General features: G+C 55.6%; 1 protein-coding gene across 1 annotated transcript; it reads right to left on the reverse strand.

Annotated features, from left to right (window-relative positions):
* Positions 1-3,899: 3,899 nt before the first annotated feature.
* Positions 3,900-21,647, reverse strand: ZBTB17 (zinc finger and BTB domain containing 17). Its single transcript, XM_065421126.1, has 14 exons — positions 21,443-21,647; positions 16,959-17,147; positions 15,889-16,062; positions 15,509-15,634; positions 13,090-13,334; positions 12,860-13,002; positions 11,832-12,132; positions 10,366-10,453; positions 9,198-9,314; positions 7,715-7,835; positions 6,563-6,693; positions 5,938-6,171; positions 5,287-5,382; positions 3,900-4,357 (listed from the first exon to the last, which is right to left on the reverse strand). Exons 1-14 carry the CDS (start codon positions 21,645-21,647, stop codon positions 4,092-4,094), a joined length of 2,436 nt encoding a protein of 811 aa, XP_065277198.1. The 3' UTR covers positions 3,900-4,091.
* Between the last annotated feature and the right edge of the window lie 1,149 nt (positions 21,648-22,796).

The following is a 22,796-nucleotide window of genomic DNA, read 5'->3' on the forward strand; positions in this document are numbered from 1 at the left end:
ACAGGGCAGCATGGGGTGCGCCTCCCTTTGGCCCGCAAAGGGCCCAAGCACAAATACCAGGGGCTTAAATGGAGGCTGTCCCTTGCCAGGCCTGAGCCTGGCCCCTGCTGGTGCCATCTTCTGGCAATGCTGCATCCGTGCCCGTGCGGGGCCAGGGTGCTTTCCCCCAGGGCACATGCTGGGCCAGCCATGCGAGAAGGGCCCTGAGAGGCAGGCCCTAGGCCCAGCTCTGTCCCTGACTCGGGGGGGTGACCCTGGGGGAGTTGCTGCAGCTGTTACATGGGGCCATAATTAGTGTGGCACCACAGGCCAGTCATGCCAGTGCCCCATACCCCAGCAGGGGCCATGCACCTAGGCCCTGGGTGGGGTCACTGCCCCCTAGCGCCGGGGTAGCTTCCCCAGCTGAGTGACAGTGAATGTGCTGTAACAGACTTGGGCAGAGACGCTGTTTGGGGCCTGGGCCCGGTTACCCCACTGAAAGCTTTACCCAACCTGGCGTCTTTTGCAGCTCAGGCCGTTGGCCCATTGCGGCATCAGGAGCGCTGAGCACTTAGCCACCGTCTCCCTGCAAGGGGCTGTGCCCAGGCCCCAGGCAGTGAAATGCTGCACCCAGAGAAGTCCAGGGTCACAGCTTGGCTTAGGGGCCCTGGTGTAAATAGCCCCCAGCGCAGCACTCCCTCTGTCTGCAGTGACACAGGGGGCTGGACAAGTCAGCGCTGCAAGGTAACGCTCCTGAACTCGGCAACAACGCTTCCGCATCAGCGCCTGTCGCTTGGGGGCGTCCAGGGGCGAGGGCCCCATTCCTGCACGGCACAGGCGAGGGGTGCCAGGCGTCTAGGTTTCGACCGGAACGCCTGGTCGAAAAGGGACCCTGGCGTTAAAAGTCCAGGCGGTGCAGCGGGGGCCTGGGGCTAAGGCAGGCTCCCTGCCTGCTCCGTGCAGCCCCTAGGTGCATGGGTGGCCGTGGTCAGCTGGGCAGGGCACACAGGCAGCCTCATACCAGTAAGCCAACCCCTTGCCCATCACTGCTTGGCTCGGCCTGGGCAGCCCCAGGCCTACCTGTGTCTTGCCGTAGCCCTGCAGCAGAGGGAGGCCGAATGGTGCAGTCAGGGTCCTTGTCAGCAACCCCCATGCTCTGCTGTGGGCAGCTTGTGTGTTCCTGGGCAAGTCACTTCCCTTCTCCAGGCCGCCTCTGCCCCTGGCTGGGAGGTTCAATGTATTCACCACGCAGAGGCGCTCGGGTCAGAGCCAATAGCACAGACTTAGCCCCCTGGAGCCCCATGTGAGCCAGGTCCCACAGGGTCCAATCCCACAGGCCCAGTTTGCCTTGACACCGCCCCTCCTACACCTCTGCAGCCAGGCTCCAGCGCCTTATTGGCAGGTTGCACCCTAGTACCTACCCCCCCCCCCCCCGGTCTAACCTCTGCTTGACCTTTGCAGCAGCTGTTACCTCTGCTGCCACCGTGCTCCCTCCCCAGGTCATGGCAGACGAGGCCCCTGCCTGCTTCAGCCAGTCCTACAGGCTGCTGGCCAGCTCTCTGGGGCTAGAGCCCCCTGTACAGCTCGGTGCAAGTAACCACAGGCGTGCCCCGAGGGCTGCTCTCTTCACTGCACCCCGTCCCCGTGGGCGCCTGGACCACAGCCAGCCCCCTGCTGCCGCAGCCTTAGCTCCAGTAACAGACCTAGCTTTGCTCCCCCCCGGATTTGTTCCTGCGATTTAGCCCCTCTCCGAGGTTGGACCCAGCAGTGGGATTGTATGCGCTGCACTGCAGCCTACAGGACAGACAGGGAACTGCAGGCACTGACTGCCTGGATTTGCTTGCAGAGAAGAGCTGGTATGTTGGTGCCTGGCACCTTGGCCACAGGCCGGTCAGTTGTTTGGGGCAAACTGCTCCCTGCCAGCACTGGTCTCGGGGGGAGGTTACAGGCCAGACCGGCAAGGCTGAAATGCTGAGAGCCACCAACCCACCCGTGATACTGAGCTTCCTACACTAGCTGACCGGCTCAGTGGGGTCAAGCTAGGTGGGGGATGGGAAACTACTAAGGATCCAGGGTCACACTTTGCCCTCGGTGGCTGTGCTCACTGGGCTCCTGTAGGTGCCAGACGATGGCCCCCGTGGTGCTGTGCCCGAGAGCAGGGTGCTAACAAGTCACTGCAGCAGCTCCCAGGAGTCCATTCTGCACTGCACAAACTCAAGAGCCAATCCCTGTGCCCGAGTTGGGGCTCTTTGGGAGGAGCGGTGCACTGGGAACGTACGTCTCCCTCTAGCTGCCAGGGCCAGCGGTGGAGTTTGTGCAGAAACCTTCCCTTAGAGCAGCTCAACGCTCCCAGCCAGACACAGACACTTGCTGTGCAGTGGTAAAGCTGGGGCGGGCAGAAGCGGTTTGCCAGGGGGCCGCACTCTGAGTGGGCAGAGCCCCTTGGGGAGCAGGGAGGTAGCAAGGACGAGTGTGGCCGGTGGGCACGGAGTAGGGGGAGCTGGTTTCCTACAGGGGGAAGGTGCTGGCTCTATGGGCCTGCACCATGGAATCCCACAGCCCAGGCGGAGGCAGCGAACGCTGCCAGTGCCCACGTCGGGGAAGCAAAGGGCAACTGGAGAGGAGCCCAATCTCGCCTGGGCCCCCTGTGCTGAGACAGCTCCCACAGGAGCAGGTTTCAGAACCGGCAATATCCAGGGTGGGGACAGCCCAGAACAAGGGTTGGGAACCAGGCCAGGGGAGACTGCACAGGCCTCCCTCCAGCTAGGGAGTGAGATCCCACTGCAGTCGCTCCCACACGGAGTTGTCCTATAACAATGTCCTTCCCCTTCCTGGGCTCTCAGACAGGTCGCTCGTCCCACAGTACCTCGCCTTAGCCGCTGAGTCCTTGAACAAGTGTCACTGGCCAGAGCGAACGCAACTGCGCAGGGAGGGGAGCAGCTGAACAGCTGATTCCCCCTCTCCACTGTTTCTCTCTCTTAGCTCAGCCCCCCATTTAACTGCCTTGTGATCAGCCCTCCCTGCCCTGCCTTGCCCTGCCCGAGTCCCCGTCCACAGGGCTTGACACACACGGGTACAAATCACCGAGGGACGAGGTGGAATCCGGTCACTGGAGGTTTTTCAGAACAGGAAAGCAAACCCCCGTCAGGGACGGGCTAGATCAGTGGTTCTCAACCCGTGGCCTGCAGGTGGCCCAGTCAGCACACAGCTGTGGCCCATGTGACATCCTCAGGGCCATACCGATAGCATAGATAGTGTGGCGGCGGCCCACATAACACACCGAGGGTTGTATACGTGGCCCACAACAGTAAAGCGGTCGAGAACCACTGCTCTAGATGATACTTGGCCCGCGTCAGCGCAGGGGCTCGACTAGGTGGCCTATCGAGGTCCCCCCAGCCCCACATTTCTGTGATTCTAAGGCGCAGCAGCAGGGTCCTCTCCTAGACGGCCCATCGATTCGGATGGGCCTGAAATGGGCTCCACGGGAGGTGTCACGGCACCGAATGAGCTTGTGGGCAGCAGATGGGGATGAAGTTCTGTCTGGCCAGGGTCTCCTCAGGCTGTGCAAGCTTCTCCCAGCCCAGCTCTGCTGCAGTGAAGCTCGACCAACTCGAACCACCTGAGCAGAGAGATTTTTCTAAAGTTCTCACCCTACAATCCCCCTTCGCTGGGCCAGAGACACCCTGTAACATCCAGCAGTCTCAGGAGGGCAGCACAGCCCCTGGGCCCTGGGGTTCGCCTGGCTTAGCCCGAGGCTGGAAGGGGAAGTGTGGCTCTGTCGCTCACCCCAAGTGCTCGGGGAGGTTTGAGTGCAGGAGGCTGGGGTGGGCGGCGGTTTTAAATAGGATTTAGAAAATAATGGGATTTATTTTTCTCTAGATATTACACAACTTAGTGTGGATTCTCTCATTACAGAAATACATTTTTACATCATTCCATGGAGCTGTCTTTAAATAACTGGTCCGGACGTGACCAGCAGCTGACTCAGCAGCGCCCCCATGTGGGCTCCTGCTTCCTTTTCAGACCATTAGTAGCCCAATGCTGTAGCATGATCCGTCTCCTCTCCTGGTTCCCACTCCCGGGGGCCTCCTGCCTGGCCCGGTGCTGCGGATTCACTCTGCAGGGTTCTGGCACTCCTCAGCCATGGGGGTCTGCACCTCCGCCCCGTCGCGGGCTCGGAAGAGCAGCTCCCCTGACTGGATCACCTGCTCAGCCTGCCACGTGGCGGCGGCTCCGTACTGCTGGTAAAAGTCCGTGTCGGCCTGGAACATCACCAGGGCCTGCGCCGTGTGGATCCGCACGTGCTGGGCCAGGCTGTTGGCATCCAGGAACTTCTCCCCGCACGAGTCACAGGCGTAGAGGATCTGGGTGTTGGGGTCTGTAACGAAGGGGGGAAGCGACTCACCCAACGGCCGTGCAGATGGACAGATGCCCTGGGAGCCAGGGCTGGGACCCTGCCCCTGCTCACACACTCTCACGTAGAAATCCAAAATCCACCCCACCAGGGGAACAGTCCCTGTGCAGTGGGGATTCAAAGGGCTGAGTCCTTTGCACACTACAGCGGCCATAGCCCTAGGAAATCTCTAAGGAACCACTCGGCCCGGACCCCACGGGATGGGCGGGCTGAGGACCGTGTTCAAATCCAGCCAACCAGAGGCCGGGGTTCCCCACGAGCCATTGACAGCAGGAGTGCTGCATTGCCTGCCCCGCCCTGTTAAAAACCCTGTGAGGGTCCCGTGCAGCCCAAGGTGCCGCCCGGCCCCCATCACCGTCAAGCCTAGACTCCAAGGGCAGAAGGTGCCAACTTGCTCTGCTCTGGACCCCCTCCCCGTGGGCCCAGCAGACAGGAGAACCCTGAGTCCCCCCGATCCCTTTAACTGCCCGTGTGGGGCTCTGCAAACAGCCGCCTTCGCTTTGCTGCGCTCAAGGGGGAAAGAACTACGGCTGTCTCCCGGCGCGAGCTGGGCCAGCAGAGAGGGGCTGGAGACGCGAGGCGCAGGTGGAAGGATGTTGCAGAGGGATCAGGCATCTCTGTGCTGGAGCATCAGTGAGAAGTGCAGCAACGCCGAGCTGCCGCCAGGACCTGCTCCGAGAACAAAGGGAGCCAGCACGGGGAGGGTGCATTGACGGACGCTCCCCCAACGTATGGGCTGCTCCTAGAACGCCACTGGCCCACACGTTCAGCGTCTCCTCTCGGGGACTGAAGCAGGTCCCAGGTCTGCTCCCCTTGGAACGTAGCCGGGAATTGCCCCCGTGGGCTCAGGAGTGGGGAGCCCCCATGTGCGCAGCCTTTCAGCTGCTCCTCACCTGCCTCCTGCACCTGCTTCACGGCCTTGGTTATCTCCGCCTTAAGTGCTTCGGTCTCGTCTGCCGTCACGGCGGCCGTCACGGGGACCACTGCGGTTTGGGGAAGGGAGAAGGGGGGTGACTTGGCCTGAACAAACCTCGGTGCTCAGCCACCCCCTCCCCGGCCAGGCTGCTGCTGATCTGGTCCACAGCCCACGTAGGGCCCACAGGCGCAGTGCAGTCAGGGGTGCCCTGTTCCGTGCATGCTGGGGGAAGGCGACAGGCCCAGGCCTAGAGAGCAGGGGCAGCTGGTGCAGCAGCAGGGCAGGCGTCCGGCCCCGTGCCAACGAGCATGGAGCCAGCCCTAGGAGCAAGAGGGGGACTTGCTCGGCAGGTGTTTCTGACTGGCCGCTGCTGAGGCTGCCGACGGGCGGGCAGCTAGTGCCAGCGGGGGGTGAATTGGCCATGGGACCCGGACTGAGACCCACCAAATTCATTGCAACAGGGCAGCCGAGCTGTGTTCAGATGGTCACTACCCCCAGCCATGCTCCGCAGCGCAGCAGACCGAGAAGGGGAAGGGGCCTGGGCCCCGGGGAGGCGAGAGCCTCGGACAGCCCCTCCCGCCCCACGCCCCGTGCAGGGAGGGCGGCTCTTGCTCTGCTAACGGCGCAGGGAGACTCCCAGGCTCACCTGTCAGCTGCGTGACCGCCGTGGCTGCCAGCGCCTCCGTGGCCAAGGTGACCATGTCATCCGAGGCCACGGTGACGATGTTGACCTCGTCACCTTCCTCCGGCTCCAGGATCTTGATGCCGGCCTTGCCCTGGTGCACGGTTTTCACGTGGGAGCGCAGGTTGTCCACCCGGTTGAAGCCGCGGCCACACTTGTCGCAGAGGAACGGCTTCTCCCCTGCACGGAACCAAGCCCCGGCCCGGGTTAGCGTTTCCCTGCAGAGCGGAGGCGGCTCAGGGGCAGGGCCGGGGGGTCGGTCACAGCCTGTTGGATGGATGCCCGGGTCGTTTCAAGGGCACAAGATAATCAAGACCCCAAACATGGGTGAGGAGCAGGACTGCCAGGATCCCCCTCCCCTTCCCCTCCCAGCCCAGCGTGTGCCCGGCTCTGACCCATGGTATCTCCCCATGGCTGTGCGGGGCAGAGCTGCTAACGAGCGGGATATGGCTCTTTCCCAGTCGGGTCGAGAGAAGGGCCTTCTCCCCCTGGGATTTCCAGGCTGCTGGGCCCAGCAGCTCCCAGGAGGGTGAAGAAGCTGTGTCTGCCGGAAGGGTGAGGCGGGACCCACCGGTGTGGATGATGATGTGCTTGGAGAGGTCGCCCACGTTCACGAAGGCCTTGTTGCACACGTTGCATTTGTGCGGTCGGATGTTGTCGTGGTGACGGATGTGGTTGGCCAGCTGACTGGACTGGACGAACCTAGTGGGGATGAAGGGGGAGGCCGTTAAGGGGGAGGTCGTTAAAAGGGAGCTGGGTGCAGTCACAGGACCCCGGCACAGAGAGCGCGGTGCCCCTGGTCAAGATCAGTCTGACGCATGGGCCTCCCCTGACAGCAGAGAGAAGGCCTGGCTCAGAGCCTGCAGCCTCTTCACTGAGCTGACCCAGTGCAGCCCGGCTGGGAGCATGCGGCAGGTGGGCACCTCGTGCCCCCAGGTTCCCACCGCCAGCCCTGCCCCTTTAAACCGGAAAGAGACGGCAGAAGCTCACGTGCTCGGCTCCCATCAGATGGCCCCCGAACGCGGAGCCCCATCGTAACAATCCCCAGCTCTGGACAGAGAATCGTTCCGACAACACACAGTCAACCATGGGCCAGGCCCAGAAATGGCGAAATCCCCCCACCGGCTCTGCGCTTGTCCAGTGCCAAGCGCCATGTGTCCCAGCACAAGCGGAGCTGGGCCTGGGCTGTGTGCTGAAGGTTAGTCCCTGGGAGCCAAGAGCCTCACTGAGACCCCTTAGCTAGCGTCCCCGGCCATGTACAGCCCAACCCCCCAGCTGATCTCAGGACCAAGGGTTACCAGCGGGGCTGAGAGGAGACCAGCTCCCACAGAGCTCTGATCCCCCCCCTGCGGGTACCCCCTTTGGCACCGGGCTGGCAGAGCCCTCCCATCATCCTCAGCTGGGCACAGCAGCCCGTATGCTTCCCTGGCGATTCCTCCGGACACGCCCCCCTCCTCCCCGGGACCGTCAGGAAAAGAAAGCACCAAACCAACCAAAGTCACTGTCCCTCTGCCAGGCCAGATCTGGATCCTGTGCAGCGGGTGAGGGGCCCAGGTGGCAGGGAAGCAGGAGCACATGTGGGCAGCAGGGGATCCCCACGGGGCTGCAAGAATCGAGCCCCATTCCTGGATCTGCTGGGCTAAGATCCAGGACGGCCTGGCCAGCCGGGTGCTGGAGGGAGGCGGGGCCCAGCCAGGAGCCCCGGAGGGGGGCGGGGCCTCACCTCTTGCCGCAGCGCTCACACACGTAGGGCTTCTCTCCGGTGTGCTGGCGCACGTGGGCGATGAGGGAGCTGGCCTGTGTGAAGGCCTTGCCACAGATCAGGCACTGGCAGGGCTTCTCGCCTGGGGAGAGAAGGGGAGAGCTCACAGCTCAGCAGGCAGCCCCCAAGTCCCACCCATGCCTAGGGCCAGTGATCAGTCGCTGGTGGGCCACTCCTCCATCCAGCTGCCCCCTACACATGGCCATAGGGGCAGCGGTCTAGAGATCCTGGGGGCGCTGCCGCTTCAGGCCTAGTCATTTCATTGAGTGACCCCTGGTTCTTGTGTTATGTGAAGGAGTAAATAACACTTCCTTATTCACTTTTTCTGTACCCTTTCCAATTCGAATATCTCTTTTTTGAGATGGGGCGACCAGATCTGCATGCAGTATTCCAGATGTGGGCGTGCCATGGATTTATACAGAGCCATTATGATATTTTCTGTCTTATTATCTATCCCTTTCCTAATGGTTCCTAATATTCTGTTCACTTTTTTGCCTGTCGCTGCACATTGAGTGGATGTTTTCAGAGAACTCTCCACAATGACTCCAAGATCTTGCTTGAGTGATAACAGCTAATTTAGACCCCAGCATTTTGTATAGTTGGGATGGTGTTTTCCAATGTGCATTACTTTGCATTTATCAACACTGAATTTCAGCTGCCATTTTGTCACCCAGTTTTGTGAGATCCCTTTGTAAATCCTCGCAGGCTGCTTTGGACTTAATGATCTTGAGTCATTTTAAGGAGTTAAAGGAATGGGCCAGGGTATGGCAGGAGGGGTATAAAGATGAGACCACGTCTCAGTCCCTGGGCATGTCTGTCCCAACAGCACCGTTCTGTAGCTCATCAGCGGTGTGTCATTACTACTGTCACACCGAGCACATCGGCTTCTCACGCCACTGGCTTGACCCCCGGCCACCAGCAGTCTGTGCTCTGGTGAGTTACAGCCTGGCTGAGCAGGTCGGCTCTACCCTCTCTCAAGCAGAGCTCTGGCACCAAAACGGGGTGAGTGTCAGAGATCCCAAGAATCCACCAGAGACTTCGCTCTTGCTGTTGATTTTACACGGAGGACGGGCAGCAGATCAGTTCTCCGAACGACCTGGGCACGGATGTCCCACTATGCTGGGCCACCCCGAGTACATACATATGCTCTGGAATCCCGGGGGCAGGTAGCACAGGCCCCTTGGCGTGGGGCGAGGGGGAGCGTTCTGAAGGGCTGGAAGCACACAGGAGACCCCACTGTTTGCTGCACAACAGATACACACGAAACCAAAGCCTCTTGGCAGCTACTGATGGCACTTGGCAGAGGTCAGAGAGGAACGTGTCCCCAGTCCTGCTGTTTGCTTTGTTTCTCATCAGCCAAGCTGGAGCTGTGCCTAGCCCCCGGAGCAAGAGGATGGGGGTCGCGGGGCCTGGTCTCCCGCTGGCCCAGGCTGGGGTTCCCTACCTGTGTGAATGCGAATGTGCCGCTGCAGGGCCCCGGGGTCCGCGAACTGCCTCTGGCAATGCACGCACACGTACGGCTTCTCTCCACTGTGGATCCGCAGGTGCCTCTTCAAGTTCCCTTGCAGGAGCCAGACAAGAGGGAGTCAGTAGCCCAGAGGGCTGTGCGTGCGTGAGCACTCCCCTTCCGCCCCCCTCCAGACTGGCTCGCTCGGGAGGTGCACGTCCCATGGCCTCGTGCTGCCTTAGCTCTCCACTTCTGCCGAGGCCACAGGGCCGGGTACTGTTCAGTTACTGAGTGCGACATTCAGGGAGGCCCCGGGATTTCTAGCCTGTTACACAAATACACACTGGCTAGCGTGCTCTCAGCCATGCACAATGCAGCAGGAGGCGAGGGACCCGTGCTATGCCATGAGAGGGGCTTTGCGTTGGCAAACAGCAATCCAGGGCGACAGAAACAGCTCAGATCAAGAAGTGACTCGCTGCCTGACCCTAGCGGTGGCTTTAGAGACACCCAGTGTCTCTGAGGATTTTAGATTTAACTCCCCCACTGTATTAAATGCTAATGGGCAGCGTTGTCCGCTCTCAGGTTGGCAGCACAGGTCTCGCCATATTTGGTGTTCTTCTTAAAGCCCCAGCTCCTGGAGTCAGGTGATTACACAAGAATCTCAGCTTCCATTTTTAAAAAACAGGAATTTTCTAGCCTTCATAGCTATGGAGAAAAGCCTGTAGCTGTGACCCCCTAAAGGCTCAGACACCTGAGGGCAAAGAACCACCCCAATTTCATTATTTACTTATGTTTAAATCATGCGAGTCTTAAGCCCAACTCATGCCTGACTCGTGATCCTTGAAGTCTTGGGGTTGATGATAGTGAACAGGGCCCCAGCTGTCCCTCTGCCCCCTTACTGGGGAGCTAGGCTTACTTCTAGCAATGCCAGAAGTTCCTTTTGCTAACCTGAGCAGCGCTTTCTGTCCAAGCAGGGGGTGCCCCGGGAAATCTGTGCCCATGCTGAGTATCTGGTGACTCACTGAGGAGTAGCTCACCCCACCCCAATGCTTCTTCCCAACCCAGCCTAAGCCTGCAAAGCCGCGGCCTCTACTCTAGGTGGAGCTGTCTGCAAATGCCATGAGACAGCCAAGCGCGGACACGCTTGTACCCCCCCGCGTGGTACCTGACGTGGTGAACTGCTTGCCGCATTCCCGGCACTTCAACGGCCCGTCCGCGATGTGGATCTTCAAATGCGCCTTTAAGTTCCCCACCTGCAGGCAGACAAAACAGCTCCACTGAGCCTTGCTGCTCCTCTGGGAGCAGAGGGATTGCTGTGGGCAGCCCCATGTATATTGGAAGCACATAGGTGGGCGGCATTTAGGGCTGCCAACTCTCTAATCACACAAAACCGAACACCCTTTGCCCCCGCCCTGCCCCTTCCCAGAGGCCCCGCCCTTGCCCCACCCTTTCCCTAAGGACCCCGCCCCCAGCTCACTCCATCTCCCCTCCCTCTGTCGCTTGCTCTCCCCCACCCTCACTCACTTTCACCAGGCTGGCTCAGAGGGTTGGAGTGTGTGGGTGAGGGTGAGGGGCTCCAACTGGGGGTGTAGTCTCTAGGGTGGGGCTGGGGATGAAGGGTTTGGGGTGCAGGAGGGGACTCAGGCCTGGGGCAGGAGATTGGGGTGTGGGTTCTGGCTGGGGGTGTAGTCTCTGGGGTGGGGCTGGGGATGAGGAGTTTGGGGTGCAGGAGGGGGCTCTGGGCTGGGGGTTGGGGTGCAGGAGGGGACTCAGGCCTGGGGCAGGGGATTGGGGTGCAGGAGGGGACTCAGGTCTGGGGCAGGAGGTTGGGGTGTGGGTTCTGGCTGGGGGTGTAGTCTCTGGGGTGGGGCTGGGGAGTTCTCTTCCTGGCTCGCTGCGACACTGGGGGTGAATCAGTCACCTCCCTCTCTGTGCCTCAGTTTCCCCATCTGTAAAATGGGGACGATCAAACCTCTCACAGCGCTAGTACGTAGGCGCTCAGACACCGAGGTGGTGGGCGTGGTATAAGAACTTGTACAGAGCGGAACAGAGTTCGGACCGGGGACCTACTCCAGGGTAGCTAGCTGCTCCCTAGTTCTCCACGGAGGACTTTGACATGTAGGAGACGGGCTCTGTTACAGCCCCTGCAGATCTCCCTGGGCTCTTCACAGGGGAGAAGGGGTTCTTGGGGACTAAGGAGACACCTCATGCAAAACGTTTCCAGGCGTCAGTCGCACGTTGAGGAGGAGGAGGACAAAGTGCTAACTCTGAACGGGGGGCTCTGGGACTGTGCTCTGGGTCCAAGCGCAGCCCAGGCGGCCCCAGAAACGCAGCCTGCAGCCACCTGCCACGTCACAAGGGGCCTGACCCAAAGCCTACGGAAGAATCAAGGGGAGTCGTCCCATGGGCCGTGGATAAGACCCCAAACCAACAGGGAGATGCAGCCCAGAGACTGGTTGACCCCAATCCGGCCTCCCTCTAGCGGCTCTGGGTTCGAGGCTGGTGAATGCAACCAACCAGCAACTTCTCTGGCAGACAGAAGGACAAGCAGGTCTGCGGCGGGGGTGTTTATTGTGCCCCTGGAGGTCCTGGCAAGCTGTCAGAGGGGCTCCCCAGCTGCCATCCACTCACCTGATTGAATTTCTTGTCGCAGTGAGGACACTTGTGCTCCTTGTCTGTGTCATGGGTCTCCAGGTGGCGCATCTTGGAGGTGGGGTCGGAGAAGGAGCGCCCGCAGTAGTCACACTGGTAGGGCTTTTCGCCGCTGTGCACCAGCTGGTGCCGCTTGAGGTTGCCCGAGGTGGTGAAGAGCTTGCCGCAGTCGTCACACCGGTACTTGGCCTCTCCCGTGTGCCGCTTCTTGTGCAGGTTCAGCAGGCTGATGAGCCGGTAGCTCTTGCCGCACTCTTCACAGCCGTAGGGCTTCAGAGGGCTGAAAGAGGGATTCAGAAGGGACTGAGGGACTCCAGGCGGCTTGTCTGTTCGGGACAGACATTTCTGATCCTTCTCCTTTTGGCAGCTCTAAGCTCAACCCTCAGACAAGACACCTGCCTAGAGAGTCAACATAGGCATGTTCTGGAATACCTCCAGCATCAAGACATCAGCCCCAGAGACTAGGAGTCCAGCGTGCAGCAATGGGCGAGCTCTGCTGTAGTCAAGCAGCAGAGAGGGTTTGTTCCCTGGCTCCGGGAGGCTTCACCCCTTTAGAAGCACTACAGTCAGCCAGACGTCTGCTGCCACGGGGGCGACAGCAGGCAGAGGGAGAAGTAGACGGTCCATCAACCTGGCTGGAGTGGAGTTCACTCCGTTAGCAACCCCTCACTCCACCTCTCAACCCCCCAACTCCCAGCTGCTGGCACACACAGATGGGATCTGCAGCCCGTCCAGGAATCCCCACGCTAGGGTTAATCTAGCTAGCTCGATAAAAATAAAAGTGCGGATGCAGCGGTGCAGGCTACACAGCCAGTAGGTACGTGGGGGGCTTGTGCAGCCCCCAGCACAGCATCCCCACGGCTGTTTTCACTGAGCTAGCACGGGTCCGTCTACACGAGCTGCAGATCACACACCTGGCTGCAGAGCAGACCGGCACCGTCCTCAGCTGCAGCGAAGAGCAGGCGCTGCTCACTGGCATGTTGTTTTCGGTTGGCAGCAAGCCGTACCTGTGTGTCTTCTCGTGGGCTTTGCAGGCCGCCGGGTCGGAGAACGCTTTGTTACATTCCCTGCAAGAAAAAGGCTTTTCTCCAGTGTGGATCCGGATGTGCCGCTTGAAGTTACCGGTGTGCGTGAATTCCTTTCCGCAGTCCTACGGACAAAGACGCACAGGGTAAAGAGCCAGCCTCACCGTGGTCCAGGGGAACTGAGGCCCGGGAGGAAGCTGCTCTCGCCTTACCTCACACTTGTGAGTCACCGAGCCGTAGGCTTTCGACTCGGTCCTGTCACTGTAGGTGCCTGATCGCAGCAGCCTGGCTTCCCCGGAGTTCTCCAGCCCGGAGTCTGTGCCCCCTGACTCGTTATCCTCAGGGTTGTCTCCGTTTTCCAACCGTGGCTTCTCTTCCTTTGGGATTTTGGCTTCCTCCTCTTCTTCCGCTGTCGTCTCCTCCTCTTCCTCCTTCCCCTCCAGCTCCACCTCCATTTCTGCAGGTTTAGGAGACAGAGGGATGCTGAAAACCAGGAATAAAAGGTGGGAGACAAAAATCCTACTGTGGCATTGCATATGGTTAATAAAAGAAGCCTGCACACCTTGGGAGACAAAGACCCAGGTGTGAGAGCTGGTTGGAAAAGGGAGTTACTCCCCCAGGGGAAATTTTGAGGTTTTGGCAGAAACAAAAAAATCAAAACCGGAATTTTTTTCAGTTGAAAACCAAAATATTTTGAATCTGAAAGGCAGCCGTAGCGCTGCATGCTTCCAGCCTCCTCCAGAGGCCAGGCTCCCGGCTTAGACTCCATCTGCCCTGATCGGCCACCGCCCCTGCCCTGCGTGAGGGGAGAGGGATGCATCATAGCAGTCACATGGCCACAATGCACCAGGGGAAACGAAGTCTGGCCAGGGAGTCCAACCCAGAGGGGGATTGGGAGTATGAGACACCTGAACTACAATTCCTACGAGGCTCCGTGGTTTTATTTGAGAATTGAAACATTTTGGTTTTCAGCTATTCAGGTTGATGGGGGGGGGGGGGGAACAATCAAAATTTCCCATGGAAAGCAGACACTTTTTGTGCAAAATTTTGTTTAGATGCCAAACTGGTTTTTGGGGCAAAAATAGGTTTTGATGGAAAATTTTCAACCAGCCCTGCTATATATAGTTCCTAAATATGGGTCCCAGGCTTAAGGGACCAGTGACGGGATACGGCCTTTCACTTCTAGGTCACTGATGCAAATAGAGTCAGGAGTGACTGAAAGATTTCCCCCTGGAGGGCTGTTTGATGATCTCAGTTCAGTTCCCATTGGACAGGTGCTTGCACAGTATTAAATCCATCACCAACAGACTGACTGGCTGGTAGAGTTTCCACTGACTGACTGGGAAACCAAGCTATGCCACCAGGTGGGAGCGGGGGCCGGCTGGCGGGACAGCCCCGGGGAGCTTGCGTTGCTGTTGCCTGTGGGGGACCTGTTCCGTACATAGAAGGCTCCTGTTTCCAGCCCTGTCCTTCGTTCAGCACCTAACTCTCAGAGTCTCTCGTAAAAATGCAGTTCTATGGCCACGCAAATGGGCATCTAACGGTCACTTCTTGCTGAAATTGCTACACCTTAAAAATACGATACAGGCCGTGTTCTGCATTTAAAGACGCAGTGCATAAGGAGTTTGGGGCTTCTGACCAGCTCGCCTTCCCCACCCCCGGACACTTCCGAAAGGGCACAGAAGTTGGACCTGATTTGATCCCACCGTGCCGTCCTGCGGTTTGCATGCTGGCGAGGCAGAGAGGGCTCAGGGAACAGGGCCACACAGATCTGGGGTCCCCAACATAATTCAGATCTAATGTGCTGCCTGGGACATGGGGCCTCTCTCATTGCTTGGGAACTGGGATCTGCAACCACTTGAATGGAAAAAGTTGTCTAGAGTTACTGTCACTTCTCTAAGTGCCTCAGTAAAGCTACTGAAATGCTGCTTTGCAGCTTCTAACAGGCCCTGGTGTTTCACTACAGCTCCCCCCTGCCCGGCTCACCTGCCCAGCTGTGGTATGCTAAAGGCCTAGGTTTCCTCCTCCTCCAGGGGTATTCGCTTTCTGCCAGCATGAAAGGGATCTAGGTTTATGTATACAAAACCCAGGGAAGCCCCGTGCTTTCAAACAGGCTGCATCTAACAAGCAGGATGATCCTCAGTTCCTGGATTTGCAAATGTAAGCTCCTGCGCCAATGAAAACTACAGCCCTTACAATTCCCAATGTAAGCGCCAGCGATTTGCTGCTCAGAGCAACGCAATCCTGACGTACTCGACGAACTAGACGGCCCAGGCTGCAGGTTTCATGGCCTGCTGCGACAGCACGGGCTGTACAGCATACAGTGACACCTGTTCCCATCCGACTTCACGTCCTGCCACTCGGGCCTGTTCCCTGCGGAGCCGAGAGCAGCCAACTGTCCGGGAAAGAACCAGAGGGAGCAGCGAGCCCCGCACTGGCGAAATCAAACACACAGGGCAGAAACATTTAACAAGTGTGGGGGTGTAGCCATGAGGAGCCTGGGGTCTGGAGCTATTCCTCTGTGCCTAAGGAGGTGGAGACGACAAAGCTGGATGTAAGGGGGGAAGTTACTGTCACTACTTTCATTTCAAAATGGCAAACCACCATCCCGTGCCAGCTGTCGGTCAGCACCTTGCTCTGAACTCTGGGAGGAGCTGCACTTTGCAGCCGGGCTGGCGTTGTTGGGCCTGGTATCCTCTGGCTGCTGGCTACTGGGCACCGCAGAGTGGGAGTCCTCCCGTACAGCGTCGCCTGCACCTAGAAACAAAGCAGAGCACGTTCGAACCATTCACTGCGACGGCTGTGAGGAAACGGGGCAGCCTGGCAGCAGCTCAGCATACAGATTCCCGCGGGGGGGCAGAGCATGGAGGGCTGTGGAAAGGATCAGCGAGATTAAGGGGTGTGGGGGAGGCAGAAGGCTGCCCCAAGGGCTAGCAGCAGCACAAGTGAAGGCATGAAGCCGGGAAGCTTAATTACCTTCCCTTTCTATACATAACCTTCCTCGGGCTCACCTGCTCTGTCGCTGGTCTCCTTGCTGTCCTCTTCCTCAGGCTCCTTCTCCTTTGGCTCTGCTGCAGCCTCCGTCATCTCCTCCTCTTGTCTATCAGATGGGACCTGCTCATCTTTGTCGAGTCCACCGAGCGTTTCTGCTGCTGCTTTACCTCCTTCGGGTGCTTTTTCATCCCCTACGGGGAAACACACACAAGCAAACCACACTCCCTTCACATCTGGTGACGACAGAGGGACAAAGCAACCAGAACTTCCGCACTGGCCTCTCCGAGAGTCCAAACAATGGACACAGCAGTCAGAAAGGCCAGCCAATAGCCCTGGGGCGCTAATTGTCTTAAGATGCTATCAACACATACTACCAGTGGGACAAGAAAGGAAAACAAACATTTAGCAGCAAACACGTAACACCTGGTGCCATCCATGGGGGTTACGCAGATACATAAGCCTCATCTCTATCTGGGGAGGGTAAGCTAGAGGGAACAGATCTAAGCCAGAACTCACGACTTGCAATACTGAAACGTGCTGCGTGTGTCTGACCAATCTTAGCGCACCAAATCCCTGTCCCCTCAGTCTTGCAGTGCCAAGACTAAGATTTGGAGCCATTGAAGCTACAGAGCGGGACAGAGCAGCCACTGACCAGGAGATGGACGTTGCCAGGTACAGCTGTGCTCTTCACCTGAGAAACTGGCAGCGCCGCCCCCAAAGCCTGGGAGCCAATGTTCTGCATTCCGATCTGCGGCTTCGCAGGCCACATGCACAGCTTGGGGTGACCTCACCTGCACCTTCCTTACATTTCTTTTGGAAGGAAATGGTTCTTTATTGACTGACTAACCACTGAGTTCACCACAATCTCCAGGCCAGCTTATTACAGTAAAGAAAACATCTGGCTGGGGATGGATCAATGTTTAGCTTCTCCTCTCAGCTCCTGCCTGATTTAAGGACAGTTCAGTAACAGATCCACACTAAAGAGAGCAATCAAATCCTGACTAAACCAGCACCCGCTGAGAAGAGCCTTTTTGAACATATTCCTGTTGGGAACGGGAAGCCCCGGGGGGGTAAGAAGGCTGCCTACCGGTCACTTCAGGGACCTTGTGGCTTTCTGAATTGGGTTCAGCTGACACGGTGAGAGACTTCAAAGCATTGCAAGCGTTGACGATTTCCTGCATCTGAAGGAAACCGGCAACCGCTAGCACATCCTCCACGTTCTCTGGGCTCAGGCTGAGCTTGGCTGTGTACATGAACTCCAGTACCTGACCCAGGCCTGCAAGAAAACAGACCAGAAACAACAAAAACACAAATCAAAGCTCCGGAGATGAGTGGCCTTTTTCATAGCAAGCTAAGTTGCCAATACTTTAGAGGTTGAACTTTAGTGACTAAAGGCCAGATTTTTTTAAGACGGTTTAGGTGGCTAACTCCCACTGATTCAAAGGCCTTAACAACTTATCCTATATGCAGCAATAAAACTCCCTGAAAAGCCTACCCCAAACCATGCCAGATTCTTGCTTTCTAGGTAAGAGTAACAAATAAGGATACTTTAACCAGCTGCTGCCATTGTTAGTGTTAGTTTAGCACAAGAGAGTGGGGGAAGGTAAAATTCTGTAGGCTGAAATAAATAAGATATGGAACTCAGGGAGTGTGACTGTCTGTACCCTTATGTTCGTCCTTTTTATAAAACGGTGACAAATTTTGTACAAAGTATGCCTTGTGACGGATCATTCAAAAACTCATAATCTGCTGAACATTATTGTCTTGGTAAAACATATGTGGCAACAGTGTAACTGTATAAGACATGTTCCAAGTCTAGGGAAGCAGCCCAAACCAGTTCACCAGAGACAAAAGGCAAACTGACGCCTCAGCCAAGTGTCAACAAAATCAAATGGAGCATCACCTGGGTAAACAGCCATTCTTTGGCAGGAAGAAGGATGCGAGCGAGAAGTTTACATCTTTGCAATAGAACAGCTGGGGGTTCCCGTGCAAACAGACTGGCTGTTGCCTGAACCCCAGCTGGCGATGATTCTCAAAGAGGAGGAAAAGATATAAAAATGAGGAACAGAGACCTCAAATCACCTCTCATCTCTACTCACAGCACCAACAACGTTTGAAAGAAAAAGTAAGTATCATTGAGCTGGGGGAGTGGTCCTGGCTGAAGGGATCCAGCCAGACTGCTGTGAGCACGTGGTGAGAGAAACCTTTTGCGTTGAATTCACTTAACTTGTTAAGTTAGGTATTAGTTGTGTTTTACCTTTTATTTCTTTGTATCCAATACCGACTTTTATGCCTCGTTACTTGTAATCACTTGAAATCTATCTTTCTGTAGTTGTTAAACTTGTTTTATTGTTTTCTCTAGACCAGTGTGTGTTTGGATTGAAGTGTTTAGGAAACTCCATTTGAGATACCAGGGTTTGTGCAGATCATTTTCTATCAATGAAATGATGGACTTTCTATGAGCTTGTACGGCATGGAAAGAAAGAGCTGGGCAGTACAAAACGCACATTTCTGGGGACACGTCTGGGACTGGGAATATGCTGGTGTGACTCTGCAATACAATTCAGGAGTGGCTGGCTAGAAGCACTCAGATAACTCAGCTGGGAGTAATTTACATGCTAGAGGCTGTGTGACAGCAAACCAGGAGTGGTTGCTCTCACAGTGAAGCAGTGTAAAAGGCACATCAGATTGGAGAATTGAGGGGACCCAGTGGTTCAGCAGTCCAGATTGTAACCTGGGGAATGTCAGATCGAGGCAGGATGATTCTTTGGTTCAGGAGACCTGGGTTAAGTTCTTGGCTCTGCCACAGACTTCCTGTGCGGCCTTGGGTGAGTCGCTTCCTCTCTCTGTGAATCATTGCTCCGTTTGTAAAACAAGGATAATAATACTTCCATTCTCTCATCCTTTGGCTTGTCTGTTTTGACTGGAAGTTCTTTGAAGTAGGAACTGTCTCTGACGACGGTGCTGGTACAGAGCCTAGCACAACGGGCCCTGCCTCTCGGTGGGAGCCTTTAAGTGCTAATGCAAGACAACTAATCAATCTTCTTCTAATATTAACAATAAAAATCTTTCCACCGCTTACTGGTAAGCATTGGAAGCATGTTGCAGTTTCGGAGCGTGGATAATCTCCCATTCTACTCTAAGACCATTAGCTTCCAGACGTGATGCACATCTGTCCAACCACACTTAATGAAGTAATAGCTATTGGGCATATACTATATATTGGCAGGATCATTGTTTCCCTTTCCCCTTCAGATGATTGTTAGACAGCTATCTCTACAGTGGTGTGTGTTTGTATAGGGTACTGGCCACATCGCGATCACAGGAATCCAACAGGTTGTATCTGGCCGGCTGCCGTAGGGGCAACTCAGGGAATTACAACAGACAAGCAAGTCCTACATCTGTACCCAGTCCATTGGTTGAAAGAATAACTAAAAATAGAATAAAAAAGATGGAAGATCTGGAAGATCATGATATGACGGGTCTCATCTCACTGATGTGTCAGAATTCTTTGAACATCTCAATAAGGTAATGGTTTCCGGAAAACCCGTGAACATCCTTTCGACTTTCAAAAGACCTTTCACAAGGTTCTGCACAAGAAACTACTTGTGAAAGGTCTTTTGAAAGGAGCTAAGTATTCATGGAGGGAGAGGCAAGGTATTGTCATGGATCAAAAACTGGCTATGAGACAGAAAATAAATAAGAATAGGGATAAACGGCCAGTTTCCATCATAAAAGATTAACAGTTAGGTGCCTCTAGGTTCCTACTAGGCCTTGAGTTGTTTAATATATTTATTAATGATCTGGAAATGAGGTGGAAAGAATGATCAGTGAGGAGGCAACCTTTGCAGAAGGCACAGAATCATTTAGGTTAGTCAAGCCCAGAGAAGACAGAGAAACTTCAGAGTGAATGGACAATATGATGGCAGAGAACATTCAGTATTGATCAATGCCAAGCAATGCACATTGGAGGGAAAAATTTAAACCTGACAGGGTTCATGAACCTAGCAGAGTTCTAAACGAATTGATCAACTCAGGAAAGAGATCAGGGCATCACTGAGGACAATTCAATGGGGATCTCTACTCAATGAGCAGCTGCAGTCAAAGAGCAAACAAGATGGTAGGCTGCATAGGGAATGGGATGGAGAATAATATACAAAATACTGTAATGCCATGATCTGAACTGATGGTACCCCTCACCTCTAGAATACTGTGCGCAGAACTGGTCATCCCATTAGAAAATAATATTGTAGAATTCGAACAAGTTCAGAGAAGGATGATGAAAACGATTAGGGGCATGAAAACACTCTCTATGAAGAGAGATGGAGAAGACTGGGCTTGTTACCTTAGGCTTGGTCTACACTAAAAAGTTATATCAGCATAGCTGTGTCAGTCAGGGGTGTGAGAAAACCCACACACTTGACTGGCACAACTATGCCACCAACCTCATCCAGTGTAGACGCAGCAGTGCCGATGGAAGAAGGCCTAGCTAACGTCGTTCGGGGAGGGGGAGTTCCCTGCATCGGCAAAAAAACCTTCTTCTGTTGGTGTAGGCTGCGTCTACTGTAGGCGGCTATGCCAGTATAGCTACCCGGTATGGTCTCCGTAGTGGAGACACAAGGAGATGAATAAAAGGAGTCATGATAAAATCATATAAAACAATGAGTGGTTTAGAGAAGAAAGAGCAGGAGCTGCTCTCCTCCCTGTCTCGTTACACAAGAACAAGAGGACAGTCAATGAAACTGAAAGGTAGCAAGTCCAAAACTGATCAAAGGAAAAATACTTTGCTGCACAAAGTATAATGAGGCTGTGGAACTCCCTGCCACAGGAGGTCATTGAGGCCAAGAACGTAGCAAGATTCAAAGAGCGAGTGGACGTTTCTCACGGATATCAAGAATATGCAGAGTTATATAAAAGTTAATACTTGGATATTAGGAAATCTTTTTCTCTAGGAGGGTGGTGAAGCACTGGAATGGGTTACCTAGGGAGGTGGTGGAATCTCCTTCCTTAGAGGTTTTTAAGGTCAGGCTTGACAAAGCCCTGGCTGGGATGATTTTGTTGGGGACTGGTCCTGCTTTGAGCAGGGGGTTGGACTAGATGACCTCCTGAGGTCCCTTCCAACCCCGATCTTCTATGATTCTAATACAAACCAAGTTGTAGAAACTATGCTTCAGGGTTTAAACCAGTCTCTATTAGGGATTAGGAGGAGAACGTAACGAGGTCAGATTATCCCACTTCTGTTACTTCAGGGTTCCTGCCCCTTCCTCTGGGGCATCTGGTGCTGGGCACTGTCAGAGATGGGACACTGGGCTATGGACCATGGGTCTGATCCAGTCTGGCAACTCCAGTGTTCAGGAGGAACGTCACTATCTCCATCCCAGCCCTAATGGTTTCTAGGAGGTTCTGCACACGTTGGGTCTGAGCCACAGCTGGTGTGAATTGGTGCGGCTCCACTGACTGCAACAGGGCCACACTGATTTACACCTGCTGAGCATACGGCCCTCCATCTCAGGGCCACAGCTCCTCTCCCAAGCGCAGCCTTGGCTTCTCCCAGGAGCCGCACCTGCATACCTGCTGCATTGCTGATGTCGAGATGCACCACGTCCTTCTGATCCACAAACAGCATCCTGAAGTACTCGCTGCAGGCTGCCAGCACGGCCTTGTGGGCCTTGAAGTCAATGCCGTCCACCACGAAGGTGCAGTCACACAGCAAGCCCAGCTGCCTCTGCTGGTTCAGCTGCTCCAGGACCTGCTTGCTGTGCTGAGGGAAATCCATAGCTGAGGAGAGAAAGCGCAATCACCTGGCTGATCAGAGCCTACACTCAGTCCCTCCAGCTACTGTGCTCGAGCCTGGTGCTGGAGCAAGGGACGTTTTATTAAAATCACGGTTATGGTTGGTGTGCAAGCGCCGACTAACGGTGCTTAAAACTGAAGCAAAGCACAAACCCACTTCCACCCATGGGCCTCAGCCTTGATCTGGAGGAACCAATGTTAGAGCTGATGAGCTAATTCAGTCTCCACTGTGCAGGTAGTCATTGAGCCCATAAGAAAGACGGCCTCACACTGCACCATTGGTCATTATTATGCATTATTTGTATTGCAGGAGCACCTGGAGGCTAGGGCTCTACTGTGCCCACACATAGCTAAGAGAAGGTCCCTGCACCAAAGTATGAAACTACAGAAAACAGGTGGATACAGACAGATGGGAGTATACGAGGCAACAGCGAGATGATAGTGTCGAGTGGGTTGTAGGAATCATGGCAGAGAAGTGTTTTAAGGAGAGATCTGAGGGACACCCTGGCAGCCTTGCAGAAGCTCCTCCCATGCACAAGGGCCGGTGTGGGAGAAAGCGTGAAGGTGCTTCTTGGAACGTTTGTTAAATGGACAATCAAGGTTAGGAGGAGGCTGTTCGGAATTTTTGCCTCCATCTGAAGTGCTGGCCACTGCTGGTGGGATGATCAGGTGTGCCAAATGCTATGGCCCTCCATGGTCAACTGTATCAGACCCACCCCGTCAAACATCCCCCTGCAAAGCCGCAGGCTGCAGCTCTGTTTTAAACCTGGTTTGGCATAAAATCTGCTTCTGTTATTTTGTCACCTTTTCTATCAAATTTTCTGACTGAAATTCACTGGTTGAGGCCTGCAAACGAAGGTCCGCCAGTGGCTGCAGGATCAACACTAGGAAGTGCCAAAAGGAATTTTAAATACGGATTTATAGTATCACATTTACTAACACGTCCCCTGGTCCTTCCAGTCAGACAGACACTTAAAGCTGAACGTCCTATTGATCAGCCTCCATTCCTGTAACCCAGTGTTTCCCAAACTTGGGACGCCGCTTGTGTAGGAAAAGCCCCTGGCGGGCCGGGCCGGTTTACCTGCCCCGTCCGCAGGTCCGGCGGATCGCGGCTCCCACTGGCTGCGGTTCG

Source organism: Emys orbicularis, chromosome 22 (genome assembly GCF_028017835.1).
Source record: "Emys orbicularis isolate rEmyOrb1 chromosome 22, rEmyOrb1.hap1, whole genome shotgun sequence".
NCBI classification, from domain to species: Eukaryota; Metazoa; Chordata; order Testudines; family Emydidae; genus Emys; species Emys orbicularis.

What these genes read in the sequence shown, in the direction of transcription:
- ZBTB17 (XM_065421126.1), bottom strand. Translation starts at nt 21,647, where the DNA reads ATGGATTTCCCTCAGCACAGCAAGCAGGTCCTGGAGCAGCTGAACCAG. An exon ending in GCCCACGAGAAGACACACAG is followed by an intron (nt 12,133 to 12,859) that starts GTACGGCTTGCT and finishes TCCCTCTTTCAG; the next exon opens with CCCTCTGAAGCCCTACGGCT. An exon ending in AGGTGAGCCTGGGAGTCTCC is followed by an intron (nt 5,383 to 5,937) that starts CTGCGCCGTTAG and finishes CCCTTCCCCAAA; the next exon opens with CCGCAGTGGTCCCCGTGACG.